At 38.3% G+C, this 13965-nt stretch overlaps 1 protein-coding gene across 2 annotated transcripts; it reads left to right on the top strand.

The window, feature by feature from the left end:
• Positions 1–782: 782 nt before the first annotated feature.
• Positions 783–12349, top strand: NAF1 (nuclear assembly factor 1 ribonucleoprotein). 2 transcript variants are annotated; one of them, XM_026675825.2, is made up of 8 exons: positions 783–1410; positions 2993–3122; positions 4359–4455; positions 5983–6065; positions 7620–7780; positions 8529–8580; positions 9242–9344; positions 11771–12349. In XM_026675825.2, exons 1-8 carry the CDS (start codon positions 821–823, stop codon positions 12202–12204), a joined length of 1650 nt encoding a protein of 549 aa, XP_026531610.1. In that variant the 5' UTR covers positions 783–820; the 3' UTR covers positions 12205–12349. The 2 variants fall into 2 exon arrangements, with proteins under 2 accessions (XP_026531610.1, XP_087819778.1); XM_087963652.1 differs by having other exon boundaries at positions 4362–4455.
• Positions 12350–13965: the final 1616 nt, after the last annotated feature.

Below are 13965 nucleotides of genomic sequence, written 5' to 3' on the forward strand. Positions count from 1 at the left end.
TCAAATGTCAATTTACTCATTTCAGCAGACTTGCTTCTGGTTATATCCATGACTTCGTGAAAAATGTCAGGTCTTGCAAGTATTGTTTGGAGATTATCCTTTGGGCTTGTCATCGAACCTTCACTCCTACCCATAACCATGGTTCTTAAACCATGGGGCAATTCTGTGTTAGCTGCTTGTTTGTGTGTGCGGCTGTCAAAATGCTTGACAAGAGGGGTTGATCAAGTGTGTTTTTGTTGGGACGGGTGTGAAATGATAGCATTCGAGACTGACGGTGTACTATATAGCAAGTCTCCATCCTTGGCAACTTTAAGACTTGTGGACTTCAACTCCCAGAATTCCTCAGCCAGCAAAGGAATTTTTTTTTTATTTTGTCTGAAAAACTGTCAAATAGCATGTTGTAACCTTTTAAAGCAGGGGTCTTCAAACTTGACAGCTTTAAGACTTGTGGACTTCAACTCCCAGAATTCCTCCTCCAGTCATGTTAGCTCAGGAATTCTGGGAGTTGAAGTCCACAAGTCTTAAAGTTGCCAAGGATGGAGACCTCTGTACTATAGGAATCTGTAATTGGCAGCTGATCTAAATGAAAGCAGGCGCAACTCGGAACTTCCCTCAGAAGTTACGAGCCTCCCATTGTTTTACACCGCATTTGCTGCTCAGCCCCAGCAACTGCGGTGAAGGCACCCACTCAACACGGGACGGCACATGCGCAGTCCGCTCCCTTGGAAAGAAACCAAACCCCCCCCGCGCGCAAGTGACGTCAGTATAGCGCGCCATCTCTTGCTTGTCATCTGTTCGCGCAGCCGCACGTGGCTCGGGCATGGCGGCCTCTTCGGCCCCGCCGGTGGACGGCGACTCCGGCCTCGTGGCGGAGCAGTTGCAGACGTTGAGGGTCGCCTGCGAGGGAAGCTCCGAGGCGAGGGCGGCGGGCCCGCAGGAGGACGGCGAGCAGGCCCCGCTTTCCCCGGAACGGCTCCGGGAAGAAGAAGAAGCCCCCGCAAATTCCCCGGAGCTTCCTCGGGAGCCCAAGCCTCCCTGGGCGGCCCCGAAGGGAGGCTTCGCCGCGGGAGATGCTCCTCACTCGAGCGCCGCCGCCGCTGAGGAGAAGCCGGCTGCTCCCGGGCCGGTCGAGCAGTCTCAGGCTGGGGAGGCCCCGTCGGAAAACCAAGAGGGGCGCCAGCCCTCCGAGGAAGCCGAAGCGGTGGACCACCCTCAGCCTTCCTCCTCCTCCTCTTCCCCCGTTGCTTTTCAGGGCGGCGACAGCGAACAGAACGGAGGCCTCGGTCTCCCAACGGCAGCGGTCGGTTTCCTAGAGGAAGAGGCGCTCTCGAAGGAGAAGCCGGCGGCACCACGGAGCGAGGAAAAGGGCGCGTTGTCAGGGGAAGGTGGGGATGGCTCGGAATCGGACAAGTGAGTCGGGGAGGTTCCCATTTTGTATGTTCTTCACATTTTATTTTAGAATAGAATAGAATAAGGGGTAGAATAGAATTGAATAGAACAAGAATAGAATAAGGGATAGAGTAGAATAAGGGATAGAATAGAATAGAGGAATGGAATGGAATAGGAATGGAATAGAACAGAACAGGAATGGAATAGGAATAGAATAGGATAGAGGAATGGAATAGGAATATAATGGAATAGGAATGGAATGCAATGGCATGGCATGGCAGAGTTGGAAGGGACCTTGGAGGTCTTCTAGTCCAACCTAAACTCTAGACCTAGAAAACTCAGAACTACGCCGCCTTTGGTCCGATCTAAGTATAGTATATAAAATCATACATGTCCTACCTGTCAATGAATACTTCAGCTTCAACCATAACAACACAAGAGCACACAATAGATACAAACTCAAGATTAACCGCACCAAACTTGATTGCAGGAAATACAACTTCACCAACAGAGTGGTCAATGTCTGGAATACTCTACCTGACTCTGTGGTTTCTTCCCCAAACGCCAAAAACTTTAACTTTAGACTGTCTACTATTGACCTCACCCCTTTCCTAAGAGGTCTGTAGGGGGTGTGCATAAGCGCACCAAAGTGCCTACCGTCCCTGTCCTATTGTTTCTTTTATTTTTCTTATATGTATCCATAACTATGTTTTTACTTATACCTATTATCTTGTAAGCAATTGACAAATCAAATAAATAAAAATAAAAAACCCCTGCTTAGGCGGGAAACAGAAAACTTCTGAGTCTAGGCAGAGAGAACTAGGCGATGTACACATCTGTAATTATTGCACTAATGTCAGCCAGCTTAGGTGAGTAATAAGGCAAATAATGCATTGACACTCACCCTTTTTAAAGCTGTGAGACCAAAACAAGGGCCTTCAAACTTGGCAAGTTTAAGACTTGTGGACTTTAACTCCCAGAATTCCTGAGCTAACATGACTGGAGGAGGAATTCTGGGAGCTAAAGTCCACAAGTCTTAAAGCTGTCAAGTTTGAAGGCCCCTGCTCTATCTTATGTGCAGCTCTATCATTCCCCTCTATTGTAGTAGTTTCCTGTATCACATTACCCCTCCAGGTCTCATCTCTATTGTTCCTGTGATGTATTTCTTGTTCTTGTATTACTCTAACACAAGAGTCTTCAAACTTGGCAAGTTTGAGACTTGTGGAGTTCAACTCCCAGAATTCCTGAGCTAACGTGATTGGAGGAAGAATTCTGGGAGTTGAAGTCCACAAGTTTTAAAGCTATCAAGTTTGAAGACCCCTGGACCAAAGAGGTAAGCCTAATAGCTTTAAACTTGACAGTTCACAAAGGACTATGAAAACTGCCCTTTCCCAGTTTTGCAGTACTGTGGGTTGTTATGTGAAATGGAGGATTTTTCTTAATAGCTTCCACAGAACATACAGGACACCCGAGACAAGCCCTTTCTGCCCATTGTGACTTATTACTAAAAAGGAGATTCCAGTCCAGGTCAGGCCTTGTGATCATTGCTAATGCTTTTTTAAATTAACGTGGCAGAACATAAAAATAATATCTCCCTTTGCAGTGATACTGATGCAGACAGTTCATCTTCTCTTTCCTCTTCTCCCTCTCCTGCATTGTTGTCTGATGATGATTATCAAGATAAAAATGAAAACAATTCTGCTACTACTAAAAACAAAAGTGACTCAACTAAAGTAAGTGTCTTTGCTGCTGTAAAACACATTTGGGTGTTACTTAGGAAAAATGATCACCAAGCTACATTTAGCAAAATAATAAACATGAGGGAACAACAGATAGAAGGATATTGTGCAAATAGAGGTACTTTTATTTCTTTGATCCTTCATATAAATGTTTATAGCAGACTCTTTTCCAGTCAGATATCCTTAATCTATTTTGTCCTTGAGAATTGCTGTTTTCATGAAGTGGAATTACTTGTAGATGAGAAATTTTATTCAGTTTCACCATAAGTTGTCTATATCAGTGATCCCCAACCTTTTTTATGCCGCGGCCTGGTACCAGCATCAGCTGGGCGCCGCGGCCCGGTACCGGCATCAACTGGGCGCCGCCATCTTTTTTTGACGAAAAGTGCTTCCGGTGACCTCACCGGAAGCACTTTTTCATCAAAAGATGGCGGCGCGCTCGTGAGCTTTTCGGGTGAAAGCTTTTCCGGAAAAGCTCACCGAGCTGCCCATCTTTTTGATGAAAATGGCTTCCGGTGAGCTTCTACCCGGAAAAGCTCACCGAGCGCTGATGCCGCCATCTTTTTGATGAAAAGTGCTTCCGGTGAGCTTTCTACCCAGAAAAGCTCACCGGAAGCACTTTTTTATCAAAAAAAGATGGCGGCAACCAGCGGCCCGGTAAGACTTGTTCCGCGGACCGGTACCGGTCCGCGGACGGTTAGGGACCCCTGGTCTATATTACATGTATCTCCTATCTAATTGATGTGAACTCTTTCACAGAATGTTTTAGTAGTTCCTCTTTTGGTCATGTACACAAGGCATGGAAGAAAGATGGGCTACAAAGACACATTTACCTTCAAAGTCTTATTTCCTTTTGTCCTTTCCCTTGTTATTTTAGTTACCTTACAAGTGTTAAATCATGTGATGCAACTGTATTATCCAAATGTCTTCTAAAAAAAAGTGCCAGATTGCTTAGTTACTTCAGCTACTCATTTTGGCCAATTGTCCAATTTTGTCCAATTTTCCTAGAAGATTGAAGTGGTTTTGGCCAAGAGTGCACAAGTACAGCATTTTCTTGTTCTGAAGAACTGAAGAGAAGCACTTTTCTGTGTAGAGCTTGTCAGCATAAATTATTAATTTCAGTAAGAAAATAATTATAGCCTGTAGTGAATGCTAATTAAGCCACTTAGATTGGAAAAAATAGGATATGGGCCTTAGCATGCAAATAAATTTTTTAAATTATTTATTCAGCAGGCGCCACTTCTTGTTGAAGACCTAATCATAATTCTTCCTGAATCTATTAAACTAATGCCTTTTGGACAAGTTTCCAGTGTCATTGAACATCAAGGTAAGAAGATGTATGGGAGTGTGCATTTTGTGTTCCCTGAAAATGTTATTATTAGTTATTTATGGAGTATTTGATTGTTTAGTACAAGAGTGAGCAATTGTGACTTTTTGTTATTATTTTGCATCCTCCCACAAAATATTTCATTTTCAATAACATTTTATAGTCACCCCCCCTCCTCCTCCTAAAGGAAAATCTATAAATTCCCTGTTAGGTCAAAAGAGAAATCCTACACAAAATTCAGCAAAAATTCCACCAAATAACATAGCATCTCATTTATTTTAAATGCATTCTAAAAATTGTAGCTGAATCACCTAACCAAAGTGGCTCGAAATTAATAATAGTGTTTGAGGAATCTCTGAGCTTGGTGGTTTTGTTGTATAAGTTTTATTACCCACAGTAGGTAACAACATCAGTGTTAGTCAACGTCTGCATGAAAATAACCAAGCTCAGAGAGCTCTGAAGACTCATCATTTCAACCCTGAAGTACAAATATTCTCCTTTAATAGTATTACTATAACAAATAGTATTTGTTTTGCATTTACAAAGCATTAACATTTGCAAGTGTTGTGCAGGCATATTTTTGAATTAATTGTTTGCAGAATAAACCATATAAGCCATTCATTATTCAATTTGACCTTTTTGATTGCAAATAATTGTTTCTGGTTTAAACAAATGTAAATAAGGAAATTAGAAGGTAAAAGGGAAGAGGAGAGTGGGGGAGGAAGGCAAGGGGGAAAAAAAGAAAAAAAGGCATTGACTTCCAACTCGCTTTGGTTCAGTAGAATAAGGTATTAATATCAAACTTCAGCCTTTTACTTTTACAAAATAGTATAAACTAGAAATTTCTATAACAACAAATATAATTGGTAAAATCCAAAATCAATGTTTCATTTTTTTCCCACTTCAAGCACAAAGTCCAGAAGCGGTTTCTAAGTAGAAATAAAAGAATTCATTTTTAACAAAGTTATAAACCCATCATTCGTTTTGTCTAAATCTTCCTTCGTGGAAAAACTTGTTTTATATTTATTCCAAACTCTCAAAATAGCATGACTGACAAAATGGTTGTTGAAATCAACATTTATTTTAACTTTATCATACCATAGGTAACCGTGCCAGCCAAATTTTAATTCATGGCCTTCTAAATCTAGAAGCCTCTTAAGATGGGATGAACTGTGCTACATAGTGCAGATACTGTATGTTGTAGATGACTCTTGCTTTTTCTTCTGTAATTTCTGAATTACAACCAGTGAATATTACAATATAAATTGTAAGTCTACTGTACTACACAGCGCTAAAACGTTTTAAACCAGTTTCATTTGCAAATTGAAATATAAAAGTTGGAATTTAAGCAAATTATTTCTTTTGAAACTAAAAAGTTATCTATCATAGCAGGTATGGCAATTTATAGCCTTTGTTTTCAATATGCCTATGATGTTCATTGATAATATGAATTAAGCTAGTACAATACACTTTACCTGTTTTTAGAAGAATTTAGCAAAATATTCAGATTTTTTTTTCTTTCTTTAGTAATAATTGAGTCCGAGAAGGGACTTCCTCCAGTGAATGAAAATACAGTACTTTTCAAGGAAAATCGTCATTCATTAGGAAAAGTAAATGATTTTTTAATTATTTCAATGAATATTTTAGTCATCTGTCTTTATTGTTTCATTGCTTTCTCATTGATTGCTAATGCCATTAAACAGTGTTTTTGCAAACATAAAAGTATTAGCAGCATAAAGACATTTTTGAGACATATTACAATAGTAAGTGTTCTTTAGGAAAATACTGTATGTTACCTGATTTGCAAAGCACATGTTGCTAGGAAAATTTAGGTCAGGAGTATATTTTTATGATACAGTACATCTGTTGATACGGCTTGTTTAACTTTTCATTTGTATAAGATTTGCCTTAATATTCTTGAAAAATATATGAAACACAAATAAATGGAATAGTGTGTATAAAAAATTAAACATAAACAGTTGAGTTGCTAACTGTTCTTAAAATGATCCTAAAACTGCTGCCATGCATCTAAAATTAATCCAATTGTTAAATAAAAACAATTTCATAACATAAATGCTTGTTATGTCACTTAACAAGAAACTAGATTAGAAATCAATTGACTCTTCTAAGTTGGAAGTACCATAATTTTTATTATTAACTAGCCAACCCTTAACCTCATTTCATACTTCCTTAACTAAATAAAGATATAGAATGACCAAGGTCAAAAAAATCATTGGGAACATGAGCAATTTCCAACTTCCTGCTGTTTTGACCATGGTTGATCACCTATGGCAGGTAATGCAGAATCAGTCTATCCTAGAGGCTTAGAATAAGATCGATTTACCTGATCTCCAGGAGCCAAAGGAGGGTGAGGGGTTCTACCTGACCTCCCGAGATTTAGAACAGGACCAGTCTACTCAACTTCTGGGCAGTAGTTTGGCAGCAGTGAAGTGACCACAAATTTGCCAAATTTCAATCCCACAGAAAATCATGGGTCCTGGATTTTGGATGTATTCTGTAGTCAGCCCATTTGAGGTTCAAAAACTGTTGCCTTGTGATGCATTGTTTTGCCCAGTTAAGGGGTACAGATCAAGATTTTTAGTAGTATATAGATAATTACCAATATATAGATAATTACTAAATAATTACCAGTTCACACAATTATTGAGAAATTTGAATTCTGCATGATATATTAAAAGTCAAGATTTTTTAAAAAGAAATCAGTGTAATGTTCTTTTAAACCATGTTGTTTTAATGAGTTTAGTATTTGAACTTGAAATTAGGCATTGTTATTTGATTCTAAAACCTGTATTTTCTGTGATAATTCTGCAATTTCCTTATCTGGAAATTCGGACATTCCTTAAAAGCACTCCTTACTAAAACAGAAGATGTTATCTAGCTGAGTCCGAAAGCAACTACAAGTAAACAGACAAGCTCAGAGAGGATCAAGACTCCACAGATCAAGATTATGAGCTGTACATATTCCTTCTATTAATAAATAATACTAAAATTGATTTGGGGAACTTATAAGCATTTACATTTGAAGCTGAATTTCAGAGGTTAGAAAAATATATTCTCCCTCCCCCAATAATTTTCCTTTTAAATGTAATCATATAATTACAGAACTTGTTTTTAATGAAGCAATAACATTTGTTGTCTTGCAGATCTTTGAGATATTTGGCCCAGTGTCACATCCCTTTTATGTAGTACAGTTTAACAGTCTTGAGGACATTCAGTCTAAAGATATTAAAATAAAAGATGCAGTATATTTTGCTCCAGCTGTCGAAAGCTTCACTCAGTACATATTTCCAGAAAAATTGAAACAGTAAGTTTGATGTTTATGTATATTTCTGCCTAATGTTTTTTTGCAAGTGCAAGATCTGATTTTTTCAGATCAACCAAGCATTGATCCATTGGTTGAGACAGGAATTGATCAACTGGCTTGTTGTTTGAGTGTGATGTATTTATTTATTATTTACGAATAACTAAGGTGGCAAACTTATCCAACACACCTTCCTCTTCCTATTTAGGTCCTAATGACCTAACCCTAATGACCTATCTCTGCATGTTTATATCTCAACAATGGAGAGTTAAGATTTACATGTTTCCTCATATATTTCATAACTTGATTCAGTATTTAAAATTTTGGTTATGAGCTGGATTCTCTACAAAGGCTCAGTCTTCCTTTACTTGCTATCCACCATACGTTTTTGAATATAATCTAGTTAGTAACTTGCAATTATTATTGTTGTGACTACTATAGTCAGAAAAACATTGGTCTTCCAATTGAGCAGCAGCCCCCAACATTTTAGGGCACCAGGGCCTGGTTCAGTGGAGAGAGTGCTGGTCCACGGACCGGAGGTTGGAGACCCTTGTTCTAGAAAGTATCTGAAAATATACATCTGGTAACTTTCCAAAAGATTTTGCCATTTTTCTTGTGAAGCACCATGACTTAGTTTTCTTTCAAAGAAGAAAATATTAACTTCCAAATAATGCTAATATTATTGTGTGTGCGCACATAGGGATCTATCTTTTGTTCTTTACAAAAAAAAACCCCTTTTTTTGCATTCTAGAGAAAAGGGATCAGATGCATCTTGGAAGAATGATGATGAGCCGCCTCCTGAGGCAAGGATATGCTTTGCATACTGATTTTGCGCTTTAGTTTTTCGAATTCAAAATGTACTTCTTTTCTTTTTAAAAGAATAATATATATGCAGAGAATCACTTAACATTAACTTGGGAAAATGAATTTCTCCTGGAGAATCTTATATTTTATTCCTGAAGTGATAACTGAAATTCCCTTCTCCTACAATGAGGAATACCATCCAATAGGAATATGCAAACCTGCAGATCCAGAAACAGAATATTCTAGCGTTGTCCGTGTTCTATTCCTCCAAGCATACAAGTCTAGTATTCTAGGTGATCCAGTGGTAAAGTGATTTTATGTCACTTAATTTCTGAATTATTATAATTGAAAAGTGGCTATGAAGTATTTTGGAAATAATTTGGAAAGGGTGCATCGGGGACAATAGGAGTGCAAACATAATGCCATTTCAACTTTTTAAGAGCATACATGCTGTGTGAAAAGACACAAATCTTACAGAGTTGCAAAGAAGTGCTAGCCTTATGTGTTTCCTTGCACTGAAGCATGTTTTTGGAATTAAATTTAAAACACGGCAGTGTTCTTAGATATATGTTTAAATGGCTAGGTATTGTGGAATTGCTATAAAATGTAAGCCTTCACCTTTTTTTTAAGCTTCCAGTTTTTTATTTTATTTTTTTCTAGGCTTTAGATTTCAGTGATGATGAAAAAGAAAAAGCAGCAAAATCACACAAGAAATCTCAGAATATAAAAAGAAAGAAACTCAGATCACAGCAAAATGATAGCCGTAAGTAGCTGCTATTCTGAAAAATTGAATAAACACTTAAACAATCAAGAAGTTCAGTTTTATATACTATTTGTTTAATGTAGATACAATCCATTATATACTTTGAATTTTATATATTTATATATATTTAAGTGCCTTTCAAATTTAGTATTTTTATATTTATAAAAATTACCCTTTATAGAAAGTGGAAGAGCAGATTTCTTCAGCTATTCAGGCATCAAGTAAATAGAAACAGTGAGATGCAAAAGAATATTGATTAACAATTCTTGGTATTTACTAAGGAAAATGCTACCTTTGTATGTCAGAATTGCAGATCAATCATTTTACTTATGTAATGCTGAATATTGGAAAGTGGGACATGGATAATCATGTACGCTGCTGAAAAAAATAAAGGGAACACTTAAACAACACAATGTAACTCCAATCAATCACACCTCTGTGAAATCAAACTGTCCACTTAGGTAGCAACACTGATTTGACAATCAATTTCACATGCTGTTGTGCAAATGGAATAGGCAACAGGTGGAAAGCATAGGTAGTTAACAAGACATCCCCAATAAAGGAATGGTTCTACAGGTGGTGACCACAGACCGCTTCTCAGTTCCTATGCTTTCTGGCTGATGGTTTGGTCACTTTTGAATGCTGGCGGTGCTTTCACTCTAGTGGTAGCATGAGACGGAGTCTGCAACCCACACAAGTGGCTTAGGTGGTGCAGCTCATTCAGGATGGCACATCAATGCGAGCTGTGGCAAGAAGGTTTGCTGTGTCTGTCAGCGTAGTGTCCAGAGCATGGAGGCGCTACCAGGAGACAGGCCAGTACATCAGGAGACGTGGAGGAGGCCATAGGAGGGCAACAACCCAGCATCAGGAGCGCTACCTCCGCCTTTGTGTAAGGAGGGACAGGAGGAGCACTGCCAGAGCCCTGCAAAATGACCTCCAGCGGGCCACAAATGTGCATGTGGCTGCTCAAACGGTCAGAAACAGACTCCATGAGGGTGGTATGAGGGCCCGACGTCCACAGGTGGGGGTTGTGCTTACAGCCCAACACCGTGCAGGACATTTGGCATTTGCCAGAGAACACCAAGATTGGCAAATTCGCCATTGGCGCCCTGTGCTCTTCACAGATGAAAGCAGTGTCACACTGAGCAGATGTGACAGATGTGACAGGGTCTGAAGACGCCGTGGAGAACATTCTGCTGCCTGCAACATCCTCCAGCATGACCGGTTTGGCAGTGGGTCAGTAATGGTGTGAGGTGGCATTTCTTTAGGGGGCCTCACAGCCCTCCAGGTGCTCGCCAGAGGTAGCCTGACTGCCATTAGGTACCGAGATGAGATCCTCAGACCCCTTGTGAGACCATGTGCTGGTGTGGTTGGCCCTGGGTTCCTCCTAATGCAAGACAATGCTAGACCTCATGTGGCTGGAGTGGGTCAGCAGTTCCTGCAAGACGAAGGCATTGATGCTATGGACTGACCCGCCCGTTCCCCAGACCTTAATCCAATTGAGCACATCTGGGACATCATGTCTCACTCCATCCACCAATGCCACATTGCACCACAGACTCTCCAGGAGTTGGGGGATGCTTTAGTCCAGGTGTGGGAGGAGATCCCTCAGGAGACCATCCGCCACGTCATCAGGAGCATGCCCAGGCGTTGTAGGGAGGTCATACAGGCACGTGGAGGCCACACACACTACTGAGCCTCATTTTGACTTGTTTTAAGGACATTACATCAAAGTTGGATCAGCCTGTAGTGTTTTTTTCCACTTTAATTTTGAATGTAAGTCCAAATCCAGACCTCCATGGGTTGCTAAATTTGATTTCCATTGATAATTTTTATGTGATTTTGTTGTCAGCACATTCAACTATGTAATGAACAAAATATTTAATAAGAATATTTCTTTCATTCAGATCCAGGATGTCTTATTTTTGTATTCCCTTTATTTTTTTGAGCAGTGTATTACAAATGTAAATGCATTTGCAATTGTCATTCTTGGGTTTTATATTTATGAGGAGTATCTGATAAAATAATACTAATCTTGAATTATTCACAGTTGCCTCTTTCAAGGTTTATAATTAGTTCATCTGGCCAACAAAAGTTAAAATTTCTTTTAAAAGTCCATAACTGCACAGTCCATAACACAAAAGAATCAAGTGTTACCTCAGTGTTTTCTATTAGACAACCTAATATGTACTACATAATATTAAAAAGTGTATGCTTTTTAAATAAATATATTTTAAAAATAAGCAATTAGTATACAATTTGATGACTGTTATATAGTATGCCAAGAGTTATGGAACTTCGGTTTATTTCATTAACGGTTAGTGTAGTCTTGGGGAAAATAGAATTATGCATCCCTTGTTTTTACAATATTCATAAATATTCATAAATTATGCTCATCTCTTTGGGTTTTTTGTTTCCTTCTGTAGATGATAATGGGCCAAATTATCAGTCCAGACGACAACCTCCTTCAGAATATTCAGGTGGATATTGTAGAGGACAGCCTACCACCAGATTTTCGTGGGGCAGACCTCCTCATGTAGCTCCTTTTCCACGTTTCTATCGACAGCCCAATATAACTCCACAGTATTATTCCTCTGACTATGCACCACCTCCTTTTTGTCAGCAACAGAGCCTGGAAAGTATGAGAAGTCATCAGTATTCCTTCCCACCCCCACCTTTTGAAACTGTTAGTCATAATACAAATTTTCCACCTCCACCCCCACCAGTAGATTGGAGGTGGCCTCCTGCATTCCCTCAGAACGCCTATGAGCCTTTATTGTCTATGTTATCTTTACCTCCTCCACCTCCACCTCCACCGCTCCCACCGTCTATAGCGCCTAACACTGGCAGTTCTTCTTAGGACAGAATATATTTTCCGACAGCCTTACCTCTGGTAGATATGTTCATATTTTCTTATTTGCATTGAGGGAGCTACACTATTTTTAGTTATGTACAGAAATTAAAACGAGCATTTTGTATGAAATAAAAATAAAAATACGGAAAAATGTTTAGTGTCGGTTTAAGTTTCTATGCAAATCTAATGGAAACAATATTAAATATTTCTTTTTGCTCTCCACATTGTTCAAAAACTATTTTTATAGATTTATCCTTATTGTGTATACATTTATTTCCTCTAAAACAAAATTTCTTATTTCTCAATGCAATACGTTGAAATTCTGTATTCTCTGTTCTCTTTATAATTGCTGTCTATTACCATAGAAAGCAATTTAATCTCCATAACCGAACCAAACCTAAACATGTCTAACATTTGGTGGGTACATGCTTAATTGTCCTTAGAGAACTTTCAACTATATACTAGAAAATAAAATAATTTTAAAAGCATGGGAGCAAAACATATTTTAACTATATCCATCATGTTTATTTTGAAGGTTAATGCTCTTTTGTAATACATTTGATTTTGATTACAAGGCTAAACTAGTGTAGATTTACCTGAGACTGCGTTATAACTAATGTGGCTTATTTCTGAGTACTTCTAGTATTACAACTGAGTTTTTCCTCTTCCCAGGGTTTTTTTCTCCAAATGATAAACATATTAACTTTTTCTTTGTATATTTGTTAATTTACCCTCATTTATTCTTTATACATGATCAATCATATATCAACATACTTATTTTAGACTGGTCATTATATTCAAATTCTAAAGCACCCATCAATTCTTAACTATCTCCTTGTTTTACTATGTATATTCACTGTAGAAATATATAAGCCATTTTTGTTCTTTGAACAAATATTCATTTCTTGCAACAATCACCACAGAATTTACTACTTATCCATTGTAATTTTCATCCACTTTCTCATCTTTTTTATTAATAATCAACCAAGAATTGATACCAATTCAGTATCGTAGGTTTTTTTTTAACCGTTTATGTATAACATGGAACAAAGTTTTATATGTATTTTACACAACAAACACAACTATGGGTTTTGATACTTCCGTTTCCAGATCCATATTTGTTAGAACCATAGAATATAAATGTTGGGATTATGAAAATTCATCTAATCTAACCTGTATGGGAATGCATTCTTGACAGTTGAACATTCAAGCCTTTGTTTAAACAGCCCTAGTGAAGAATTTACTACCTTCTGTGTAGCATGATCCATGACTAAACAGCTCTTAACATGAAGAAACTAACTTGTGCCTAAACCCCATTGTTTCTTGTTTTTGTCTTCTTGAACAACTGAATAATTTTGCTAGTTATTCAGATTCTTGATGGCAGCTCTTGCATCTTCCAGAAGCCCTTTCTAAGCTAGCGGACTCAATCTCTCCAATTGTTTATTCATTTTTCATTCCATCACTCCTTTTATGGTTTATAGAACTTATCACATAGTGCCAGGTTTTGTTGCAAAACAAGCATTGGTATATCTTCTGTCACTTTAAGCCTTCCTTACATAATACAAAAGAGAACATCACATACTGTTTGACTTTGTTCACGCTGAGTCATTTACTAATAATTCTCACCAATGCTTTATTTCGATCTTATTGCCCCTTTGAGCAATTAATTTCCCAATCTACATTCATCCAAATGGCTTATAAAAGTCTGTTTTCCTCATAACAGTTCTAGATAAAGAAATTTAATTCTCAGTAACCACTGAAGAGCAA

The sequence above is a fragment of the Notechis scutatus genome, chromosome 4 (assembly GCF_049901735.1).
Source record: "Notechis scutatus isolate UNSWTSFEM ecotype Mainland chromosome 4, rNotScu1.2, whole genome shotgun sequence".
NCBI lineage: Eukaryota > Metazoa > Chordata > Lepidosauria > Squamata > Elapidae > Notechis > Notechis scutatus.

Coding starts and splice junctions, on each gene's coding strand:
- NAF1 (XM_026675825.2), top strand. CDS start 821: ATGGCGGCCTCTTCGGCCCCGCCGGTGGACGGCGACTCCGGCCTCGTG. Junction 7,781..8,528: donor TTTCCAGAAAAATTGAAACA/GTAAGTTTGATG, acceptor TTTGCATTCTAG/AGAAAAGGGATCAGATGCAT. Junction 9,345..11,770: donor ATCACAGCAAAATGATAGCC/GTAAGTAGCTGC, acceptor TTCCTTCTGTAG/ATGATAATGGGCCAAATTAT.